Consider the following 23,978-nt stretch of genomic DNA (forward strand, 5'->3'; position numbering starts at 1 on the left):
TTGGTGTTCTTCTTTAACAAGAAAGCAATAGAACATTTGCTGTATGTCTGCCATGAATGCGACAGAATCTTTGCGTAAGCGGAGAAGTACACCCAATAGTCTGTTGTTCAGGTCAGGGCCAGAGAGAAGGACATCATTTAGAGAGACACCCTCATGCTTGGCGCTGGAATCGAACACTACTCTAATCTGCCCTGGCTTCTTAAAGCGGAATTCCACCCAAAAGTGTAACTTCCGCTTAATCCACTCCTCGCCCCCTTACATGCCACATTTGGGCATCAGGAGGAGTGGGACTTCCTGTCCCACTTCCTCCTTCCGCCAAGGGGCTGCAAAGGCGAATAGTCTAATCGCCTTTTGGCAGCCCCGCCTGTCCAATCAGATGGCGCATGCGCAGTGAATGCCCGGCCTTGAAGCCGAAAGCTGTCACGGCCGGGTGCCCACAGTTAGGATGATAACGCCGGCGGAGAGGGGGGGTATGAGCGGAGCACGGCGCGGCGCTGGACGGTGGAGAAGGTAAGTGTATGTTTATTAAAAGCCAGCGGCTACACTTTTTGTAGCTGCTGACTTTTAATAAACATAAAGAATGAGTGGAACACCCCTTTAAGGTGATAGACCCCAAATATGGGTAAGTACCAACATTCCTCTGAGTCTTTGAGGTTTGGGGCTATCTCAGCATGACCATTCTGGAATATTTTCTACATGAAGGAAAATAAATGTTCTCCCATCTCTGGTTTCCTTTTTAAGATTGTGTCTTAGGGAAGTGAGGCGTTTATATGCTAGTTCTCTGTTAGGCAAACGTCGTCTTTGTGGCTTAAAGGGAAGAGGTGCAACCCAGCTATTAGTCGCGTCTTTCTTCATACTCCTTTCCATAACTTCTAGGAAGATCCTCAATGGACATTGCTGCCTGGTTATCTTCCTTTGTTCTCTTGGGAAAAAAACAAGAAAAGGGGCGCCTCTGAGTATATATCATAAGAATAATTTAATAAACAACAACATCCACTCACATGGAGAACAGGTAAGTTGCATTCAAATCCGGTTGCTGGGCTGAACAGATGAAAGTGAGACTGCAAGTCACAGCAAGTCCTGTAAAGCTGGCACCACATCAGATCCGTGCAGGATGGAGTGGGATGGCTTAGCACAGCGTGGTTTTCTTCAGTGATCCAGGTTCGGGCATGTCTTAGTCTATCAGGAAAAATCCATCTGATAAGAATATGGGTTCCAGGTAAAAGGTGTAGTGGAGAGTGACAAGAGTCAGTGGTTATGGCAAGCGGCGCTGTGGCTTTAGTGTGCACTCTGTCTCTGTAGATTGGAAAGTAAACACGGTTGTGTATTCAGAGTGAGGCTAGGGGAGCATCACAGCACGGCACCCGGCAATGACATCACACACATGCGACATGTTTCGAAGCTAGCAAGCCATTGGTGGAAAAAAGGCCGCACCTCTTTTTCAAGCATAGCTTGTCACACGCAGTCCTTTGTTCTCTTGAACACTGTGCTTCATAAGTCGCTTTGGTCGTCGTCATAGGTATTGCTGTCACAGAGGGGACTTAGGAAGGGAAGAGGTACAGGGTTGTTGTGTGGTAGCTCCTTTATGAGGATGTGATTTTGACAGGGTTGGAAAAGAGAAGGACGACCATTATCGAGAGTACTAGTGAGCAGATTATTAACAAATGCCGGTTTGTGTGCACCTCCCAGGCAAATATCACCTATAACCAGGGCCGGACTTACCATTGGGCTTGACTGGGCTCAAGCCCATGGGTCCTACCCAATAGGGGGCCCCCTTTAAAAAAAAAAAAAAATTTTTTTAAGGGGTCCGGAGGCCCCCAGGGCCCCAGACGGCAACCCCTTCTTTTTTTATTTACTTTTTATAAAAAAAAAATGTTTTTTTATATATTTATATATATATATATATATATATATATATATATATATATATATATATATATATATATATATATATATATATATAAATTATTATTAATAAAGGGCCCAGAGCTCTCCAGGGCCCCCGGATGGCAACCCCCCCCTTTTTTTTTTTATAAAAAAAATGTACATTTTTTTTATATATTTGTTTTTTATTAAAGGGCTCAGAGGTCCCCAGGTGGCAACCCCCCCCCCTTTTTTTTTTTTATAAATGTTTATTTATTTTTTTATTTTTGTTTATATTTTTTATTAAAAGGCCCAGAGGTCCCCAGGGCCCTGGATGGCAACCTCCCTTTTTTTATGTATTTTTTTAAAAATGTTTATTTTTTTTGTATTTTTTTTATTAAAGGGCCCAGAGGTTTCTTTTTTCTTTTTATTAAAGGGCCCAGAGGTCCCCAGGGCCCCGGATGGCTACCCCCATTTTTTATATATATATATATATATATTTCTTTATTTCTTCTTTTTTTTGTAAAGGCCCCCCCCCCCCCCGCTTCGCTTCTCAATTTCAGGCGGCAGCACCCCCCCCCCCTGGTTCTCTGCTCCAGGGGGCCCATGCCTTAAGCTGTGTAAGGGGCCCCAAAATTCCTGATGACGGCCCTGCGCATACCTCCCAACACGCACGGATTCTGCTGGACTATCCAGCACAGACAGCACGGAAGCAGGAGGAACCGGAGCGGTGTGTGGAGGGCTGTGGCTCCCGAAGGGAAGAAAGCCGACAGCCGGGCTAATGACAGTCTGTGAGTCTGTGGCCCCCGCTGTCGGCACAGGTGAGAGGCACCCCCCCGCTCAACAACTTTAATGCGCACCCCCCCGCTTAACAACTTTAGTGCGCACCCCCCCCCCCCGCTCAACAACTATGATCCCTCCCCCTCGCTCAACATCTTCGATCCCCCCCCAATTCTCGGCTCCAATTCTCAAAAATCGAACCCAGGGGCCCCCACCACCCTAAGTCCTGCCCTGCCTATACCGACCTACCCGAGATCCAGTTTTTGGGCATATGGAGCGTTTTTAGGACCGTTGATCAGTTTTCTTACTTTGTGGACTTGCAAGATATCTCTCGCTAGGAGTAAGATTATCCAAGCCTGATCATCTAGTTCAGGTATGAGATGTGCTATGTGATTCAAGTGAGTCTGGTGAGCTGCTGCGTCTGGTGTGGGAATCTCTGATCTGTTGTCTGGTATCTGGTTGCACTCTTATGGTCGGTAAGGGTAGGCATGTCTTACCATCCAAAGATTCCATTTGTAGGCCGTCAGCTCTTCTCTCCGCCGTTTTCACTGTATCTGCACAAGTCCTAAGGGAGTAAGGGCTGCTGGGGCCTTTAAGGTTTAGAATGTCAAAAAACACAGATCCAGCTAGTGACTTATTACTCTGATTATCCAAGATGACGTAGAGCTTGACTGCTTTGTCTCTGTGTCCTTTTGGCTAAACTCTCACGGGACAGATTTTAGAGCAGGATGTACTTCCTTTGCATACTTCAGTGCACTGTGAAGTGATTGCTGTGGCGTCTGTACTAGAGTCTTTGGTCTCCCTGCCTTGCTCCTTGTCACCATGGACAAGTGGGAAAGTTCTTGGAGTAGACCTTGGGTGTAGAGCTGTGTTGTGCTCTGTGCTGTCACACTCTGTGCATTTGACACTGACCTTATAGTCCTTGGCGAAGTGTGTGGACGAAGACCAGCACTTGTAACAGATGTTGTTCTTTTTGAGGAAAGACTTGTGATCCTGCATGGTCTTTGTCCTGAAGGCTCTGCATTTCAGAAGAGGATGTGGCATCTTATGTAGAGGCAAGAACTTAGGGTCGTTGTTTTGATCCTCTGGCTGAGACTCTGCAAATCTGTGGGAAGAAATGTTAATTTTGTGCACTGCTACTGGAGCTCTGAGTTGTTTAGGGCCAGAAGAAGTGGTATAAGACACTGGAAAAATGAAGCTGGGGTCATCTTTCATTCCTGTTTGTCTGTCTTCAAAGTCCACAAACTCACTAAAGGGTGGAAAAGGCACATTGTGTTTTCGTTTGTAGTTGCAGCCATGAGCAATCCATATTTTGTGTAACTGAGTGTCTGAGGTCATAAGGAAGTTTTTGTGCTAAGGAGTTAATATCTCTGGGAGAGTCAAGATAAGACGACTGGGCGTATAAGACGACCCCCTAATTTTCCAGCTAAAATGTTGGTTTAGGGATATACACGCCGTATAAGACGACCCCCTCCCCCCCTCACTGTGCCATTGCCTCACCTCGCCTCACTGTGCCATTGCTTCACTATGCCATCACCTCACCTCAATTCGCAGATCTTCATTCCTTTATGCCTGGCAGTAGTGAGTCAGACCGCGGGCATCCATTTTTTTAAAAGCCGTGCCTCCTCCTCGTGGTGTTCCGTGATAGGTGGAACACTCAGTTTCCCAGAAGAGCCTGTGTTCAGTGTTCCCCCTATCACAGACGTCCTCTCGTCCGAGGCTGAGGATGAGACGATGTCTGTGATAGGCGGAACACTAAACACAGGCTCTTCTGGGAAACTGAGTGTTCCGCCTATCACGGATAAGACGACCCCCGATTTTTGAGCCATATTTTTAACTGTAAAAGGCCATCTTATACGCCGGCAAATACGGTAGGTATTTTTGGGAGGTCCTCTATCCTTTTAAACAGTGTTTTAAACAGTGTACTTTCTATAGCCTCTGTTGAGCCATAACATCTATCCAGTCTGTTCCAGATGTTTGTAAGACCTATCTCAAGGTGGTTTATATTAATGCCTCTAATCCTTTTGGCATGCTCAGCAGAATCATTGCCAAGCCACTTTATGAGGAGTTCTATCTGTTCCCTGCAGTATAGATCTAGACCTTGAATGACACTCTGGAAAGAGGATAGCCACGCCCTGTAGTGTTGAGGGCGATCTCTAAATTTGACAAGTCCTTGGATAACTAACTCATGTTTGGTAAGGAACTTGGCAAAGTCTACAGTAGCCTGATTGGCATTGGGGTAGGCTGCTGGTGTATTGTGGTGCAGTGAATAGGCATACCTGGTAGAAGTCTCTTCTTTAGGTGCGCTGGGCTCAAACTTGCATAAGGTTGGCAGTTCGTACTGGCTCGTTGCATACCCGTTTGGAGTGAAGACAGGTGTTTGTATGAAGGCTGGGTACCTTGTGGAGTAGAAGGTTTGTTTGGGACTGAAAAGTCTGGAACATTGCCAGATTTTTCTTGTTTGTAGCACTGGTGTCCAAGGTTGGCTTATTGCTGCTTTATTTTATGCGACTCACGGACATCATGTTTAATTTCTTGTTGTGAGATGCTGCTTGGGTCACAGTGTTGGTAGACATAATCTGACGTGCTTTGCGAGGAATCTTGGTGGTCCTCTTCTAGACCCTGTATGCTGCTACCTACTCTTGGCTCATCGTAGACGACTGCTTCGAATGCTTCTGCAATGGTGGCGGCAGCGTCTCGGTCCACTGCCAGCCTTTCCATGTTAGCTTCTAAGGCCTCGTACACACGACCAGACATGTCCGATGAAAACGGTCCGCGGACCGTTTTCATCGGACATGTCTGCTGGGATCTTTTGGTCTGATGTGTGTACACACCATCAGACCAAATTCCCCGCGGACAGAATACGCGGTGACGTGGCGGCGACGTGCGCGAACCAGGAAGTTCAATGCTTCCACGCATTCGTCGAATCACTTCGACGCATGCGTGGGATTTCGGGCCAGCGGACATGTCCGATGAGTCGTACTAACCATCGGACATGTCCGACGGACAGGCTTCCAGCGGACAAGTTTCTTAGCATGCTGCGGGGAAGAAGCTGTCTTGCTGTATAGAGACCATTCTAGTGTCGATGCTGCTTGACTGAGCGCGTCTCTGTGTAGCGCGGCTGCTTGCTTCACCTGCCGCAGGCTTGTTTCTTTAAGGCTTCTGACTGTAGGGATACTGCGTAGCCCTGGGCTGTACAGGCTTCCGAAGTCAGCTCATCTTCCTTCAGAGGTCAGCTTAAAAATTTCACTGTTCTGTCTCAAGGACATTCAGCTAAACCTACTTGTCCCAATAACTTCAGATACCATATTTCTTTGATCCAAGTTTTATTAGAACAAGCTAGGTGAAACTACAAAATAACATAAATAGACCTCAATCAGTACAATATTGCATACAATACAGCATACATAGCAGAAACAATGATATACAATACAAGATGTGATAGTAAAAAATGTACTTTTTAAGTTCTCTAAGGGATGATGGCGATAGATTGAGCAAGACATGTCCTGCTCCCTGCAGTGTCTTCTCAGAGCATGGTGGCTATTTTTACTTCCTGTGAAGATTCTACCCAGAATTCCTTGCTTACTAACAGCTTCCTGGGCATACAGTAAATCGGATAAACAGAACTGAAGCAATAACAAAAAAGGACCTTAGATGGCTCCTGTACTCCAGATATGATTGTCTTATGTAAATTACAAATCTTAAATGTTATTTTAACAACACAGATACAGACAATCAGAATATAAGTCTGGTGGACAGAACAGAGCGCACCATTAAGGGCTCTTTCACATGGAGCGGACCGTTTCCGGGTCCGCTCCGTGTGTCTCCGTCGGCTCAGCGGGGATCCCCGCTCAGCTGTCGGCGGATAGGGCGGTCCCCGCACACAGTGCAGGGACCGCCCTGTCTCTGCTCCGCTGTCCCCTATGGGGAACCTGATGCAGACGGACCGTCTGTCCGTCTGCATCAGTTCCGCTCCGCCGAACGGAAGAAAAATAGGGTTTCTTCCGTTCGGAAAAGCGGATCCCGACTGACGCGGACGCTAGCGGATGCTCCATCCGCTAACGGACGCATTCCCATAGGGATTCATTACAAGTCCGTTAACGGACTTGTAATGAGCGGACAAATGGTCCGCTAGTGTGAAAGGACCCTTAGGCCCCATACACACGATAGAATCCATGCGCTTGAATTTATCCGCGGATCGGTTTCAGCGGATCGGCGGATTTATCTGTTGGTCCGCTGGCACGTACACACTAGCGTATAAAATTCCCCGCGAACCAGAACGTATGCAACGTAAACCACGTAAGACGTCACTATAAAGGGGAAGACCAAAGTCAACGGCGCCGCCCTCTGTTCCGCTTTTCTAGTTCCGTGTTACAGCGTGCTAGTGAAGGTTTGGTTAGAGCCGATTCGTGCTTTTCAGTCTCCGCGTTTTGACAGGTGGTATTCTTTGGTTCAGTGCGTGTGCTTGCGGGTTTGCAGTTGGCATTCGGGCACAGGCTTTCAGCACGTTTCCGCATACTGTGCGCTCGTATCTGTGTGTCGTGCGGGCTTAGCAGGTTGTGCTGGATTTGGGGGTGCTTTCTGTTGGAGTGTGTTCTTGACTGACCAGCCGGCCGGTTTGAATCCATGATGGAGCAGCATCGTCGATTCTCGCGAATTGGTGGTGTTTATGGGTTTGCTTATGGACAGGCTCAGCGAATCAGTTGTTTGGGCAGGAACACTGGGAGGAGGCGTTTCTGGACCAAGAATTGGTTGCGCCAGCGTGACCATTTTTCTCATATGCCTCTGCTTAGGGAACTCCAGGAGAATAATCCTGATGATTTTAGGAATTTTCTCCGCATGACGGACCCCGTATTCAACCGTCTGCTGGAACTTCTGTCCCCCTATATCACGAGGCAGGACACTGTGATGCGCGAAGCCATCACGGCCGAGCAGAGGCTTATTGCCACGTTGCGGTACCTGGCGACTGGGAGGAGCCTGCAGGACCTCAAGTTCTCGACAGGCATCTCTCCCCAGGCGCTTGGGGTCATCATACCGGAGACGTGTACTGCCATCATACATGTTCTGCAGGAGGAGTATATTAAGGTAAGTTCCCAAATTTTAACATCACAATGTTTTTTTTTTAAATGTGTGCGAAAGTCTAATATTTTTTTCTTCCCTAATAACCATGAGATTGTAATCTGCTGTGTGTGGGATGTTCCCTTTTCTCCCCATGCATGTTGTTAACCTTTACATGTTTTTTTTTGGGCCTACCTGCATATTTTGTCCTTACCCACCATAAACCTGTCCAGCATGCTTTCCTAGGCCCAAACCCACCTAGCCAATTTTTTATTTTTGGCTAATCAATTGTAGCTCTGCCCCCCCCCTCCTCCACCCCAAAATTAGTTTATTGCTCTATCATCAGAGGGATGTGGAGTCTGATAATTAAGTGTGCCTATATTGTTTTAACTAAATACTCACTAAATACTCACTTCACAATGATTGTATGAAATTAGAATCCTGTTGTTGAACAATGATGGTTTTTGTATTGTGATTGCAATGTTTATCTGATAAATTACTAATATTTTTTCTTTTGTTTGTCCCCACAGCTACCCTCCACACCACAGGAATGGCAGTCTGTGGCTTCCCAATTTGCCCAGCGTTGTGATTTTCCGAACTGCGGTGGAGCAATAGATGGGAAGCACGTCCGCATTGTGCCCCCACCCCACTCGGGGTCCTACTATTTTAACTACAAGGGTTTTCATAGTATCGTGTTGATGGCGGTGGTGTCGGCACAGTATGAGTTTCTCTATGTGGACGTGGGGAAGAACGGCCGGCTGTCAGATGGGGGAGTGTTCTCACGGACTGAATTCTACGATCGTCTCCAAACTGGTGATCTGGCATTGCCACCAGATGAAGATAATGTAGAAGGACTTCCGTTTGTGTTCCTAGCGGACAAAGCTTTCGGGCTTGGACCTCACCTAATGCGGCCTTTTCCCCATAGGACTCTCACCTACGAGAGGAGGGTGTTCAATTATCGGTTGTCCAGAGCTCGGAGGGTAGTCGAGAATGCCTTTGGGATTCTCACCAACCGGTTCCGCCTCTTCCTGACAGCTATACATCTGGCGGAATATAAATTGAACACCGTTGTATTTGCCTGCTGCATTTTGCACAACTTTTTACGCAGGCATTCCCAGACGTACCTACCCGACAGAGTTTCTGAGGCAAGACTACTCTCAGATCCTCTCCCTGGTCTAGACAATGGTCGCGCTGGCATTGGCACCCAATCTGCTCGTGAGGTACGCGACAAATATGTTGAGTACTTCATAGGTCGGGGGGCCATTGCTATGCCAGATGATATTTCTTTCTAATTCGGCCCCCAAAAGAAAGGAATATTCACAGAACTAATAAATAATAATTAGACCATTGGACTTTATACAGTTGTTTGTCATTACTGCTTTTTCTCTTTGTATCTGTCTTCCTGGTTTGCACCAAAAATAGTGCACTTCTAGTGCCAAATGTAGGGTTCAGGTTTTAGTAAATAAACACAATTCAACATTATTCACTCATCTACAAACTGGGTATCCAGCATATAAAAGAAGAAAGCCACTCATTGATTGGATTTTGGAAAAGCTTTTTTTATTTTGAGCTTTTTAATTTTCCTTGATTACTCAAAATATTTTTTGTAACAAACATGTCAACTTTGATTTTTTGCAAGTCTTTTATTTTTTGGTATATTTTTTATTTGTATAATTTTTTTATTTTTTACAATCATTCTTCTCATAAATTTTTGGTGTTCACCAACAATGTATTACAATTGTAACATTTTTCACACAAATAGAATATTTCACAAATGTAAACTTAACAGAATTTTTTGGGGTGAATTTTTGAAACCAATATTTGAAAAAAAAAAAAAAAATTTTAAATACATTTTTTTTTTTTTTTTGGTATTATTGCACAAATCTTGGTAACATTTTTTTGACATATTTCTCACCCAATTTTTTTAGGGAAACTTAGAATATTTTGAAATGTTTATTATAAAAAATCTTCTATTTTAGCAAAAAAAAAATTTAATTTTTAAAAAAAAAATTTTTATTTTTTCTAATTATGTTTCATTTTTTTTTTGGAATTTTTCAATTTATTTTTAATATTTTTTTTTTTTAATTATTTTTTCCTCGAAAAAATTGATCACATTTTTGTTCTAGATTTGTTACCAATTTTTGCATTTTTTAATTTTTGTTGTTTATATATTTTTTATTTATTTTTAATGATTTTTCTGGCTTGTTGATTTAAGCCTTTTTTTTTTTTTTAAACCTATAAAATGTAAAACAAATATAAAAGACAAATGTGTCACTTTTACATCACAGTCATGGTGTGAGTTCACACCTGAACACGCCAAAATTTGAAGATGCACACATTCAGTGCAAATCGCCAAATGTCAGTTCCACAACATATAAACACCGACAAAGGGCGACATGTGCTATCTGCCATCATGAGTGATCAATGTCTGTGTTATGTGGGAGCAAACCCTTCCTCAAAAACTACTTGAGAATCGAGGAGGGGTTTGTACCCACAAAACACAGATAATCAATATTCTGTGATGGCAGATAGCACATGTTGCCACACTGTGTGTGCATCTTCAAATTTTGGCGTATTGCTGAGTCCCAAAATAAAACTGGTTGGGGGATGGGCGGGTGGGGGGGGGTGTTCAGTCTTTGACCCGGCCCATCATGTCAATGATGTTTTTATAGTTCTGTTCTATACCGATCATTTTTTGGCGCATAGTTTCCAGCTCGGTGCAGCACTCTAAAAAGTATGTTTTTACATTCTGTTCCATGAGAAGCAGTCTTTGTCGCATATTGTCCATCTCACTGCTGCACTCCATCACTTGCTGGATAATTATTCCAGCACTTGCGGCTGAAAAATGATGAACAACATCTTCATCCCCTACAAAATGAAGCCAAAAAAAAAAAATGTGAGAAAAAGCCTATCTACATCTATATAGGGTTGCCACCTCATCCCTTTAAACCAGAACACATATTAATTTAACAGGTTCTGTGGCTGATTAAGGTGGTAATTAAACTCATCTGGTGCCATATCAGCATTACACTAGCCACAGAACATGTGTAATCCATATGTGTTTGTGATTAAAGGGATGAGGTGGCAAGCCTATACATCTGTTTTTCCATATAAAGCTGGTGTGACACTGACCTGATGGTGTGCTCCTTCCAACCTCCACATCTTCGCCGTCTTGAATAACTCCTCCTTCTTGCACCACTTGCCCCTCATCCTCCACGACTCCTCCTTCTTCATCTTCCATCAATCCACCATCTTGTAAATTGCAAAAATCCTCTTCATCAAATTCCCCTTCCTCATCCAGAAGTACAAGATCCAAAATGACTCCATCCTCCTCTCTTCCTTGCACATCCTCCTCCTCCACATCCTCCTCTCTTCCTTGCACATCCTCCTCCTCCACATCCTCCTCTCTTCCTTGCACATCCTCCTCCTCCTCCACATCCTCCTCTCTTCCTTGCACATCCTCCTCCACATCCTCCTCTCTTCCTTCCACATCCTCCTCCTCCTCCACATGGCGAGATGTTCGACGTTGGCCTTGTCTGGCCCTCTCAGCCTCCTCAAACTGCAGGCGTCTTCTTTCCCCTAAATAAACAAAGAAAAAAAGGTATACTCATCAACACACAGATATTGTAGAGCAGAAATCGCATACATTGCTTTATTAAGGAAGAGGCTTTTTTTTTGTGCTAAATTGGGTCTTCTCCCCCCCACTCAAAAATTTGGGATGACTTCTATGACAAGCTCTGATTCGGTCCCTTTTTAGCGAAGTGACACACATGGATGTCCCCCCCTTAAAATTTTAACACGGAGACCATACAAATTTTTATATAATATTTTGGTGGAGACACAGGTGCTCTGGATTACAGATATGAAAACACCAGCTTAGTAGCACTGTTGGCATTACACAATCTTGGATTTGCATTTTCCACAACTATATTTGTACCCAATGTTTACAAACCATGTTTTTGGCCAGAGAGGCATGTCCAGGTGTTTTGTTCCTGGGCCAACATCGTATTTGGGAGAAAGAAGCTGATGTGAACGATGTTTACTATTAACAGTCATTGCCCAAGCAAAATGTTTGTGAAAAACACCTTCTATTTCAACATGAGCTCAGAAGTACAACCAGACCAAGGAGACAGATGTAGAAATGTACCTGACCAAGCTTAAAATCTTAAAAGGTCCCCCCCCCAACTAATATAAATAACTTACTTTTCTTTAATATTTTTTTGATCTTCTTGTACTGATGTGGCTCCCTCAGTTTCAAATCGGACCACCGCTTCCGTAGCTGCTCCTTGGACCTGGTGATCCCAAACATTCTCTTCATTCTTCTTGCCACCTTCTCCATAATTTTCCCCTTTCTGCGGTTGGGGGTCTTGTATGGCCCATATTGGCCATCATAGTCCTTCCTCCGCATTATATCCACAAGCTCAATCATTTCCTCAAAAGCCATATTAGTGGCCTTATACCGTTTTGGCCGGGATCGGGACGTTCCTGCCTCTGTCCCCTCACTTCTGGCCTGAGAGCTCCGTGCATGCTCGCCTGACATCGCCATCTTTCCTTCCCACAGAGATTAGGGGCGTGGAAAACAGGAAATGTCCCGTCATGGGCGGGTACGAGGGCGGCGGTTCATGCATACGCGGAGTGTAGAGAATGAATAAGACGTAATTACGTAGGTTACGCGGAGATTATTCGCTCGTTTCACAGAAGTTACATAGTTCACGCCATATTTTTAGAGTTAACATTGATTAGGGGGCATGGCAAAGGTGACGAAGGCGGGGTGTCACGCACACGCGGAATGTATAGAAGGGAAGCCACGTGGTTACGTATGTTACGCAGAGATGATTATAACATTTGACAGAAGTTACACAGTTAACGCCATATTTTTAGAGTTAACATTGATTAGGGGGCATGGCAAAGGTGACGAAGGCGGGGTGTCACGCACACGCGGAATGTATAGAAGGGAAGCCACGTGGTTACGTACGTTACGCGGAGATGATTATAACATTTGACAGAAGTTACACAGTTAACGCCATATTTTTAGAGTTAACATTGATTAGGGGGCATGGCAAAGGTGACGAAGGCGGGGTGTCACGCATACGCGGAGTGTATAAAAGGGAACCTACGTGGTTACGTACGTTACGCGGAGATTATTTCAAGGTGCTTCACGAGGAGCTAGAGATAATAAGGTAAGAAATTTGGAACATGGGATCAGCAGAGGCCTAAAAACTATAGAGCCATGGGATTGGGGTTTGGTCTGTTGTTTTCACCCTTTTAACGCTACTTATGTTTCTTGTGTCCCCAAAACGGTATTTCCTTCTCACAATGCTTTCACACATCACTTAAATCTAGATGTGAAGAATGCTCTACGTATTTGTAGTTTTTGCCAGGTGTATTGTGATCATGCAAGTATTGTTCTGTGTTGGTTGGCCAGAGGTTATTATGAAGTGTATTTATATGTCAGGAATGATGAGGGGCATGCTAGGTACACATGAAATAGTGCCTTGAGGAATGGTCAAAATATCAAAAATGGAGGATGGTTAGAGATGACACGTATTTAGCAAACTTTATTCCAAAATGGTCTGCATGTGAAATAATTGTTGGTCACAACAATGGGGCAGAGCTGGGCAGCATTTTAGCTGCAGGAGACACTGTGTTTGCATAGTACTTTATAAATCAGGGGCCACATATTATTACAATGTGAATGCTGTGCATTTTTTAATGCTTCTTTTTTATTTTTTTTACAGTGTGTTAATTTTGTGTTTTGAAAAAAAAACATTAAATAAATAAATGGACCAGATTGTGGGCCAAGAAGCTATAAGTAGCCTTATTGCTAAGTATCGTGAGACGCCCCTACTTTGGGATAGCAGACACCCCCTGTATAAAAATCGGGCGCGACGAAGGACAGCACTTGCTGAGATTGCAACATATATGCAGACATGGGTTCCCGGCTGCACAGGCCACATAGTCAAGAACAAAATGAACAACCTGAGGGCCGCATTCCGCACCAAAAGAAAACAACTACGGGAGCAACGATCAGGAGCAGCAGCAAGCGAGTCCACGGAGCCCAGTCTGTGGTACTACCAGGAGCTGGAGTTTTTGGGGGATCAAATGGATGGCCGGCCATCAATGTCAAGCCTTCCTTCCAGACAGCAGTGCAGCAGACCTTCCACGGATCACCGTAGCCAGGAGGAGAACAGTGAGGGGCTGGCTGGCAGGCATCCAAATGTTCGACTGACCACTTCTTCTGAGGTAGAGTATTTTCCCCCAAATTATTGAGTTGATATTGTAATCCCAAAAGAAAAAATGGCCTAGAAAAGTCGTGGGCATAAAAATAGGGGTCCTGGATGACAAGTGCAGGGATCAGAAGGAGAGTATATTCAAGATTAAAGTAAGATAAAACAAACCAGTCTAGAGCATGAAAATGTGTGTGATTTGCTGGTGTCAAATTGTAAAACATGTCACTTTTTTTGCCACAGGAAGAAGTGACCAGCCAGGATTTGACGGCTACTGAGGCCGAGATGCATGCCAGCCAGGAGGAAGGGGTCATTGGCAGCCAGGAGGAGGAGGCCGGGCCAAGCACAAGTCAGGAGGGCCCCAGGCCCAGGGCTAGCACAAGCACGCATGTCCCTCCCCCCCAGGTCAGGCAAGCAGGCCTAATGAGGCGCAGGAGGGAAGTTGAGGATAGGAGCCTAGAGATGATCAGAGAGGCGAGCGCCATAATGAAGGCCCCCCTGACCCGCACTGAGGCCTACAGTGCCTATGTGGCACACGAACTATCAGAAGGGGGAGGAAGATCAGAGGCGTGCCAGGAACCTCTTTAATAAGGTGATTCTATGGATGCAGAGGGGCTGGCTGACCGATGACACCGAGCTCAGTGACCCGGCCCATCCTGCCCAACATCTGTTACCTCCTCCTGCTGCCACATCCTCCCCATCTGCAAGAGGCCGTGGACGGATCCGTGGAAGATCTGCTGCAAGGAGGGTTACAAGGAACAGGAGAAGATGATTCCCGGCCTTCCATTTGATCCCCCAAAAACTTTTATCTTTTTGGACTACCACAGCCTGGGCTCCATTGGCTCACTTGCTGCTGCTCCTGGTTTTTGTTTTTTGTGGTTGTTCTCTTTAGTTGTCGGTATGCGGTCCTCAAGGTTTGCCATTTTGTCCTTGACTATGTTGCCTGTGCAGTCTGGAACACAAGTCTGCATGTATGTTGCTATCTCATCAAGTGCTGCCCTTCTAGTTATTTTTTTGGTGAATTAGGTTTAAAATAAATGGTGATTTTATTTTCAGAAATACCTTGTCTATTGTGTTTTTAGACTGTGTTGATTAGGCATGAAACATTTTTGGTAATATGTGTCATTTAGAAAGGACACCAACTCCTTGGGGGGGGGGGGGGACATTTGGTGTACCAACTTGGTGAAACCAAAAAGGAAAAACACACGCATAACAAAAATGGTGACATAACCTCACCCAAAAAATATTTTAAAAAAATGTGCAAGAAAAAACAATGGTGCCATAAATTGCACAAAAAAAAAATATAAAAAAAATGTGCAAGAAAAAACAATGGTGCCATAAATTGCACAAAAAAAATATTTAAAAAAAATGTGCAAGAAAAAACAATGGTGCCATAAATTGCACAAAAAAAAAAAAAAATGTGCAAGAAAAAACAATGGTGCCATAAATTGCACAAAAAAAATATTTAAAAAAAATGTGCAAGAAAAAACAATGGTGCCATAAATTGCACAAAAAAAAATAAAAAATAAAATGTGCAAGAAAAAACAATGGTGCCATAAATTGCACAAAAAAAATATAAAAAAAAAAAAATGTGCAAGAAAAAACAATGGTGCCATAAATTGCACAAAAAAAAATATTTTAAAAAAATGTGCAAGAAAAAACAATGCTGCCATAAATTGCACAAAAAATAAATAAAAATAAAAATGTGCAAGAAAAAACAATGGTGCCATAAATTGCACAAAAAAAATATATTTAAAAAAAATGTGCAAGAAAAAACAATGGTGCCATAAATTGCACAAAGAAAAATAAATAAATAAACACAATAAAAAAAAACATTGCATTTAACAAAAAAACAAAAAACATAGACATGTGGAGGACTAAAAGAAAGTTACAACATCTGGATAGATAGCATCAGCAAGAGAACGGGTTTATTCTAGCAAGAGAACGCAGAAAAAAATAGAGGCAAGAAACAACACAATAGAGCTTTAAAAGGACGAATGTGCCATATCACAAACAAACAAGAGTTTTACCTGAACGAGTGCTCCCATCCCCTTATTTCGTCTGAGCATGCGCGGGATTTTTATCCGCGGATATTGTGTACTAACCAACTGATCTATCCGTCGGATAGCTTCACAGCGGATATATTTGTTAAGCATGTCAGCAAATATTTGATCTGCTGAAAAGCGATTCGACGGAAAAATATCCGCGGATAATTATCCGCTGGAGTGTACACACCATAGGATCTATCCGCTGAAACCCATTTGCACGGATTTATCCGCGGATGGATTCTATCGTGTGTATGGGGCCTTAGATATATACATTTTTGTGGAAAGAAAAGTGATGTTGTCTCATCAACCCCATTGTATAATCAATCCATTGTTACCTGAACAGTCACCAGCTGCTGGAAAACGACTGCAGAGTAGCAGCCATTTACTGTCTTGGACCAAATCCCATCTGTGCAGGTGTAATTTATTGTGCCCAGCCAATCTTTATCAATGGTCACACATGACACATAATATGTATAACCACTGGGAGATGGAGGAAGTTTTTGGAAAGTGTCATCCTTGCAGTCTCCTGATGATTCTGGGGATGACAAATGGAAATGTGTTCAATGTGAATCAGATAATACATCGTACCATACTATAGAGCCAATGCACTCATTCATTTATTGAACCAAGTAGGTCTAACATGATGCTAATTGTGTGAAAAATACTCAAAGGGGTTGTAAAACGACGTGTTTTTTTCACCTTAATGCATCCTATGCATTAAGGTGAAAAAACACCTTGCTGTGTCTGGCTTCCCAGTCCCCCGTTTTACTTACCTGATCCCCGAATTTCTGTGGGCATGTCCCTGCCGTCCTTCTCTCCTTGGAGTCCTGGCTTTGACTGGATAGATTGATAGCAGCACATCCATTGGCTCCCACTGCTGTCAATCAAATCCAATGACGCAGGTGCCGAGTTATACACTCGACGGCTATGGAGCGCACCCATAAGGTAACCCCCTTGGGAGAAAGCTTTCCAGAGGGGGTTATCTAATGCGGGGAGGTGCCGTGAGAGCCGCCGTGGGACCCCAGAACAGGTGGATCGGGGCCACTCTGTGCAAAATGATCTGCACAGTGGAGGTAAATATGACATGTTTGTTATTTTTTTTTAAAACGAGAACCTTTAGTGTCACTTCAAGATAAAGCCAAAATTAGCATGATGATGTGGATGTGCCTTGTGATGTATTTTTAAATTTAAAGATCTGCTCTCTTGATCTGGGCAAATCAGTACAGGCCCTGAGTTACAAACATTTGACTTGCATACGACTCGTACTTACAAAGGGAGGGAGACAACAGGATGTGAGAGAAAAACGAACCCTAGGGAAACTAAATTCACTGATTCTGAGCATTCGTGTGTTTTTTTGCTTGTCGGAATTGCATACAGACGAGCGGAATAACTGACCAAAAGTTCACATCCAACTTTTTTTGACGGAAAATCCAACCATGTGGGCATAATGCCGTGTACACACCATCACTTTATGTGATGGAAAAAAACGTCATTTTCTGTGAAGTAAAAAACTACGTTTTTGAAACTTCAATTTTCAAAGACGACGTTGCCTACACACCATCGTTTTTTCACAATGCTCTAGCAAAGCGAGGTTACGTTCACCACTTTTTTCCATTGATGCTCGCTTCATAACTAGCTTCTGGGCATGCGCGGGTTTAAAAACGTTGTTTTAAACGTCGTTTTAGCCTACACACGGTCAATTTTTGTGACACGAAAAACGACACAAAAAATTGAAGCATGCTTCAATTTTTTTTTGTCGTTTTTCACAAGACATAAAAAGGCCGTTTTCCCCACACACGGTCATTTTAATTGACGTTTTTAAAAACGTTTTTTTTCATCACATGAAGTGATGGTGTGTACGCGGCATAAGAGTTATTATGGAAAAAGGTGTCTCCACTGAAACTTTATCACCAATCCTTGTTTCCACAACAACCCAAATTCTTCAAATTCCAATTGTCACAGGGACAGAAAGTGAGATTAAATCTTCTGAACAGGGGCACAGACAGCAAAACAAACATTACAGGCATAGGCGTGCGCACATTGTGTGCTGAGTGTGCCCAGGCACACCCTAATCACCCCATCCACATTAGTAATATTGCTCTGTGCAGCAGCAGGAACATGTGAAAGATTTACCCCTTATCTGCTCTGCCATAAGAGAAGTGTCTATGCTCTTTCTTTTACTGTGGCGGCAGGGAGGTCAGTGTCACGGGTCATATACATGTAGACACATACACATGCATGTGTGTTTGAGCTTTAGGGTGCACACCCTAATGCAATAGGCTGCGCACACCTATGATTACAGGAGTGTTACACCTTCCCTATGCTATCCGAAAATGTAAAAATGATCTTTTTATGTGGAGTTACACTAAAAAAAAATGTACCAGTTCCAACTTGCATACAAATTCAACTTAAGAAAAAACCTATAGAACCGATCTTGTTTGTTTTTTTTGTTTTTTCTTTTTTTCCACTTCAGACTAACCCCAGCAAGAGACTTGCTCATGATTTTATTCATAATTCTGTCTCTACTTCCGGTTTTGCATCATTTGTGGTTTATATACATGTTTTTATGCATGTTGTTCTGCTTTTTATATCTTATTTCCTTTTTTTTTTTTTTTTATATAATTATGCCTACCATTTCATTGCCCCTCTACTTGGGACTAAGGCGTTTAACACAGAGACCGAGTTACTACATGTATTTATCCTCAGTGGGCCAAAAAAAAAAAAAAAAAATTATATAAACATCCCCTCTCCCCAACCCCCCCCCCACCCCCCCGACCATCTCACGACTCCACCTGAAGAAACTATTCCCTTTATTCCGACTGTTTTTCTAATCCTCTTTCAGGTTTTCTGCAAAACTCCAAGATTTTTTGAATTCTAACCAAGAAACCCAGCTGCCCTTGCACTCCTGCTTGTTTTTATCTGTACCGAATTTTAATTTCTCCTTCCTATATGTATCCTCAACCGAGTCGATCCACTCCCACATTTGTGGGGTATCCGGCTCCCTCCATTTTAGCGGGATCAAGCGTTTCGCTGCGTTCAACAAGTGGGGGATCAGTGAGGCTTTATATTCTTTAACTGACACCTCCCCCCCATGAAAAAGGACTACCCATGGGTTATCTTCTACTTCTTTTTTTGTTATGGTTTTTATCAGGGACAGGATTTTTTTCCAATAAATTTTTATCTTTGGGCAATTCCACCACAAATGGGCCATTGTTCCCCTGTGCCCACATCCTCTCCAGCATTCCTCTGACTCTCCTTCTCTGAATTTACCCATTTTGTCTGGGGTGGCGCACCATCCCGTCAGGCATTTAAAGTTCATTTCCGCGGTTCTTACATCAACCGCCGAGGTGTGAGTTAAATTCAAGATTCTTCCTATGGTTGTCTTTCCCCTTGGGACATTAAGGTCTCTTTCCCACTTTTGAATGTATTTTAACGTATCCGACTCGTCCATTTTTTGCAAATATTTATATATTTTAGAAATATTCCCTTTTGAGCTTTTGGTGCTACACATTTGTTCCAATATGGTGTACTCCTCCCGTGACCGTATAGGATGTGGAAGATGTTTGACGAATGATGACAACTGCAGGTACCTCCACTCGTCAAGCATCTTAAAATCTATCATGTGTTTAATTTCGTGAAATGTCATTATTTTACCTTGTAGTGTTATATCTTTTAACTGAACTCTGTTTCCTATCCAATTACCACCTACTTCCCTTGTCCCTGGTGCAAAGTATTTATTTTCTTTTAGATCTATAAAAGGCGAGTTGTATTTTGTTTTTAATTGTTTGTGTACTCTCTCCCAGATCCTCAAAGCGTTATGTGTGATTGCATGTGCTGACGTGTGTATATATCTAAATTGTGGTGGGTTCCAAATCAATCTCCCTAACTGTGCTCTAGCTAGTGAACATTCAATACTTATCCATCTTTTATCCTGTGACTCTTTAGCCCATTCTATAACCCTTGAGAGAACTGAAGCGTTATAATACATTCTAATGTCTGGAACCGCTAGGCCCCCCTTATCTTTGGCCCGTTTTAAGGTTTGAGCCGAGATCCTATGTTTTTTGTTGTTCCAAATATAATTCATAATAAGGGAATTAAGTATTTTAACATATGGTGGAGGTAGATAAATTGGTAGCATTTGGAATTTGTATATGATTTTAGGAATTAAAATCATTTTCGCAACATTAATCCTTCCGAACCACGAAATAGGTCTATTATAGATATTTTTAATTTCCTTTTTTATTTCGTCGAGCAGAGGGATATAATTTATTCTATAATTTTTTTTAAGGGTATTTGCCAATTTAATGCCCAGATAATTTATCTCTTTCTGCCATGAGAAGCTATATTTTTTCCGCAGGTATTGTTCTTCCTCTTTGTGGATATTGACATTCAGAATCTCCATTTTTGCTGTGTTCATTTTGAAGTTGGAGACCTCCCCATATTGTCTTAAGGTAGCTATTAAATTTGGAAGAGTGACTCTTGGGATACATATAAAAAATAAAACGTCGTCGGCAAAAGCAGCCAATTTATGCTCCTCTTCTCCTACTTCTACTCCATATATTTTTGGGTTTTGTCTGACCATTGCCAATAAGGGTTCTAATGTTAACACAAAAAGGAGGGGGGACAAAGGGCATCCCTGCCTAGTCCCATTTCTCATCTCAAAAGGGGCTGATAGGGATCCGTTCATTTTTATCCTAGCACATGGGTGCTGGTAAAGAGTTTTGATCCACCCTATCATCCTTGGGCCTAGTCCTATAGTTTCTAGTGTTTGTATCAGGAACCCCCAGTCTACCCTGTCGAACGCTTTCTCAGTGTCTACTGACAGGAGCAGACCGGGGGTCCCGCTTTCCCTCAGCTGTTGGAGAAGAAGCAGAGCCCTGACCCCGTTATCTTTACCCTCCCTTCCCGGGATAAATCCAACCTGGTCTGGATGGACCATGTCTGTCATCACTCCCTTCATTCGTACAGCCAGAATTTTCGCGTACAACTTAGTATCCGCGTTCAGGAGCGAGATAGGTCGGAAGCCTGAACAGGTCGTATTGTCCTTCCCCTCCTTTTTTATCACTGTAATAGTTGCTGTTAATGCCTCTCTACTCATCTCGTAGTCTGATCCCAGTCCATTAAAGTATTGACAGAGTCTAGGCACTAAAATAGTGCTAAATCTCTGTAGATACGCAGACGAAAAGCCATCAGGCCCAGGACTTTTCCCCTTAGGAATGGTTTTTAGTACCTCGCTTATTTCCTGCTCCGTTATAGATTTCTCCATTCCTACTATCTCATGCTCTTCTAGCTTCGGGAGATTGGCTTGCTGTAATACTTCCCTGGTCTTATCCCTTTTTTCACTTGGGTCCCTGATCTTTTGTTGGACACCATATAATTCTCCATAGTAGCTTCGGAAGGCTTCCGCGATTTTATTTGTAGCGTAGACTAAATCCCCATTCCCATTCCTGATTTTTTCAATAAAATTCCTAGTTTTCTTTTTTCTTACCATTCTAGCCAAATTTTTACTAGGTTTGTTTCCCCAAACATATCTTTCTCTCTCTGTCCTGTCTATATATTTCCTAGTTTCTTGTTCCGCCAAGGCTCTATATTCGTCTCTTGTTATAATTAGCTTATGGAGTATTTCCCTCTTTTGCCCCTGAGATTTATGTTCCTGTTCCAGCCTGAGAATCTCCTCCCTTAACGTTTTTAATTTATTCGTTCTTATTTTGTTTTTCCTTATCCCTTCTGCAATAAAAATCCCTCTAATATAGGCTTTATGAGCGTCCCACAGGGAAGCTCTTGAGATACCCTCCTTATCATTCTCCTGGAAGTAGAGTTCCAGCTCTTTCTGTATCCTCTCGACCACATCCTCGTCTCCCAACAGACTCTCATCCAGTCTCCATTCTGGTGGAGAAGCTTTTTGTATAGAGGTAACTATTTTCATGGTTATAGGAGTGTGGTCGGAAATCGTCATGATCTCGCACCTTACTTCAATCACACTCTCCAGGAGTCTATGGTCAACGAGGACATAATCGATCCTCGAGTACGTCCCGTGTACAGGTGAAAAATACGTGTAATCCCTAGCCTTGGGATTAAAGATTCGCCAAACATCCACCATTTGATTTTGTGTCATTTGTCTTGTCAATATCTTTAGATGCTCACGATTAGTCCCCTGTACACCAGACGTACTATCAAGGTTTGGGCACATGCAGAAATTGAAATCTCCCATTAATACTACGTGGCCCTCTTCAAATTCTTTTAATTTTCTCAGAATTCTACTTATATATTTAACCGCATTCACGTTAGGAGCGTAGACATTTGCCAAGGTATATACCTCCCCACCTAGTTTTATTTTTAAGAACAGGAATCTCCCCTCGGGATCTGTCTGTCTGTCCACCAATGTGAATCGAACTCTACTAGCAAACCCTATCGCAACCCCGCGGGATCGTGATGAAATTGTGTCTCCATAATACCACACAGGGTATTCTGGTGAATACAACTTTATATTGGACTCCAATGTAATATGGGTCTCTTGTAAATAAGCAATATCTGTTTTATATTGTGTTAATTCACTGAGAATTTGATGTCTCTTACTATGAGAGTTTAAACCTTTTACATTGTAAGAGAGGAACTTAAACTCTGTCATATAACTTGTTTTTTTTTTTTGCACTTTAAGGAAATTTCTTGTGGAGTCGTTCAGATGGTCCCCCTCCCTCCCCCCTCCCTCTCCCCAGCCTCCCTCCCCCCCTCATTTTCCTCCCACCCCTCCCCCTGCATACCCACCCCCCCTCCCTCCCTCCCCCACCTTGGCCCGCTCTTGGCCTGGGAGCCGCTGGTAGAAGACTCTTCGCCTTCATCCTTGGCTCCTCATTCGTGGTGGTGCTCAAGGTACTCCCCTGACCCCCCCCGTCTCCCCCCCCCAGATCCCCGTCTAAGCTGTGCCCTACTAATCCACCCAATCTGGGAGTTCAGGTATTGTTATGTCCATTTTAGAGCAGAATTCGGTCAATTCCTCCGGGAACCTTAATCGTGCTGTTTTACCCCCTTTTATGCCTATGAGGCACGCCGGGAAGCCCCATTGATACTTTATATTGTGTGCCCGCATGCAGTCTAAAAGGGGTTTCAAGTGTCTTCTTCTAGCCAACGTTTCTTTAGACAGGTCTGAAAATATTTGTAGCTCAATATCTCTATGTCTCAGGGGAGGTTTTCCTCTGAGCCTTCCCCAGATTTCTGCTTTGTCGACATAATTCCTAAAACGGACCACCACATCCCTTGGACCGTATCTTTCTATCTGTTGGGGATTCCCCACTCGGTGGACTCTCTCGATCTTGAGGGACTTAAATTCAGCTGCTCTCTCTAGTAGAGGATTAAAGATTGTGTTCATGGTGTCTCTGAGGTCCTCATCCTTTTCTTCTACAATCCCTCTGATTCTAAGATTCTGTCGCCTATTGCGATTTTCCTGATCCTCAATCCTATATACCGCCAGTCTCTGGTTTTCAGTCAGGGTCTTTACTTGTTTTTTCAAGAGGCTTATTTCCTGTTCCTGCTCCTCAATTCTCCTTTCCGTCTCTACCACTCTGTCGCGGAGCCCTCCCAGGTCTACTCTTACCTTATTGATTTCTGTCTTGATGATGTTTTCCATGGAATTTTCCATCCTCAATAGCATTGCATTCATCTCTGCCTTTGTCGGGGGGAGCGTATCTTGGGCTATCTCCTGTACATTATATTGCTCTTCTTCACTTTCAAGTGTCATTTCACCTCTAAAGCTCTCGGCGCTACCTGTTCCTACCCCCTTTTTTGTAACAGTCTTTTTTTCAGTTTTTTTTGCGGAGCCTGGGCTTTTGAGGGTCCCTTCTGGCGTCATATATTGCTGTATGGAGCTATTCCCCAATTTATTCTTAGTTGGTTTTGTAGTACCCCCTCTCGTTGATCTATTCATTTTGTTGGCGGGTCTAATTCTCTTCCCCAGTTTGGTAGTGAAGCTACTAGGAGGGGGCAAAGGGCGGAGTGACGAGAGAGA

At 43.3% G+C, this 23,978-nt stretch overlaps 1 protein-coding gene across 1 annotated transcript in view; it reads right to left on the reverse strand.

Moving 5' to 3' along the window:
* LOC120936253 (adhesion G protein-coupled receptor F4-like) overlaps nt 1-23,978 on the reverse strand; it is a 330,798-nt gene that overhangs the window by 95,558 nt on the left and 211,262 nt on the right. Inside the window, exon 11 of the mRNA XM_040348471.1 lies at nt 16,312-16,511. Coding sequence (XP_040204405.1) covers nt 16,312-16,511 — 200 coding nt within the window. The remainder of the gene's footprint in view (nt 1-16,311; nt 16,512-23,978) is intronic.

Source organism: Rana temporaria, chromosome 4 (assembly GCF_905171775.1).
Source record: "Rana temporaria chromosome 4, aRanTem1.1, whole genome shotgun sequence".
Lineage (NCBI taxonomy): Eukaryota > Metazoa > Chordata > Amphibia > Anura > Ranidae > Rana > Rana temporaria.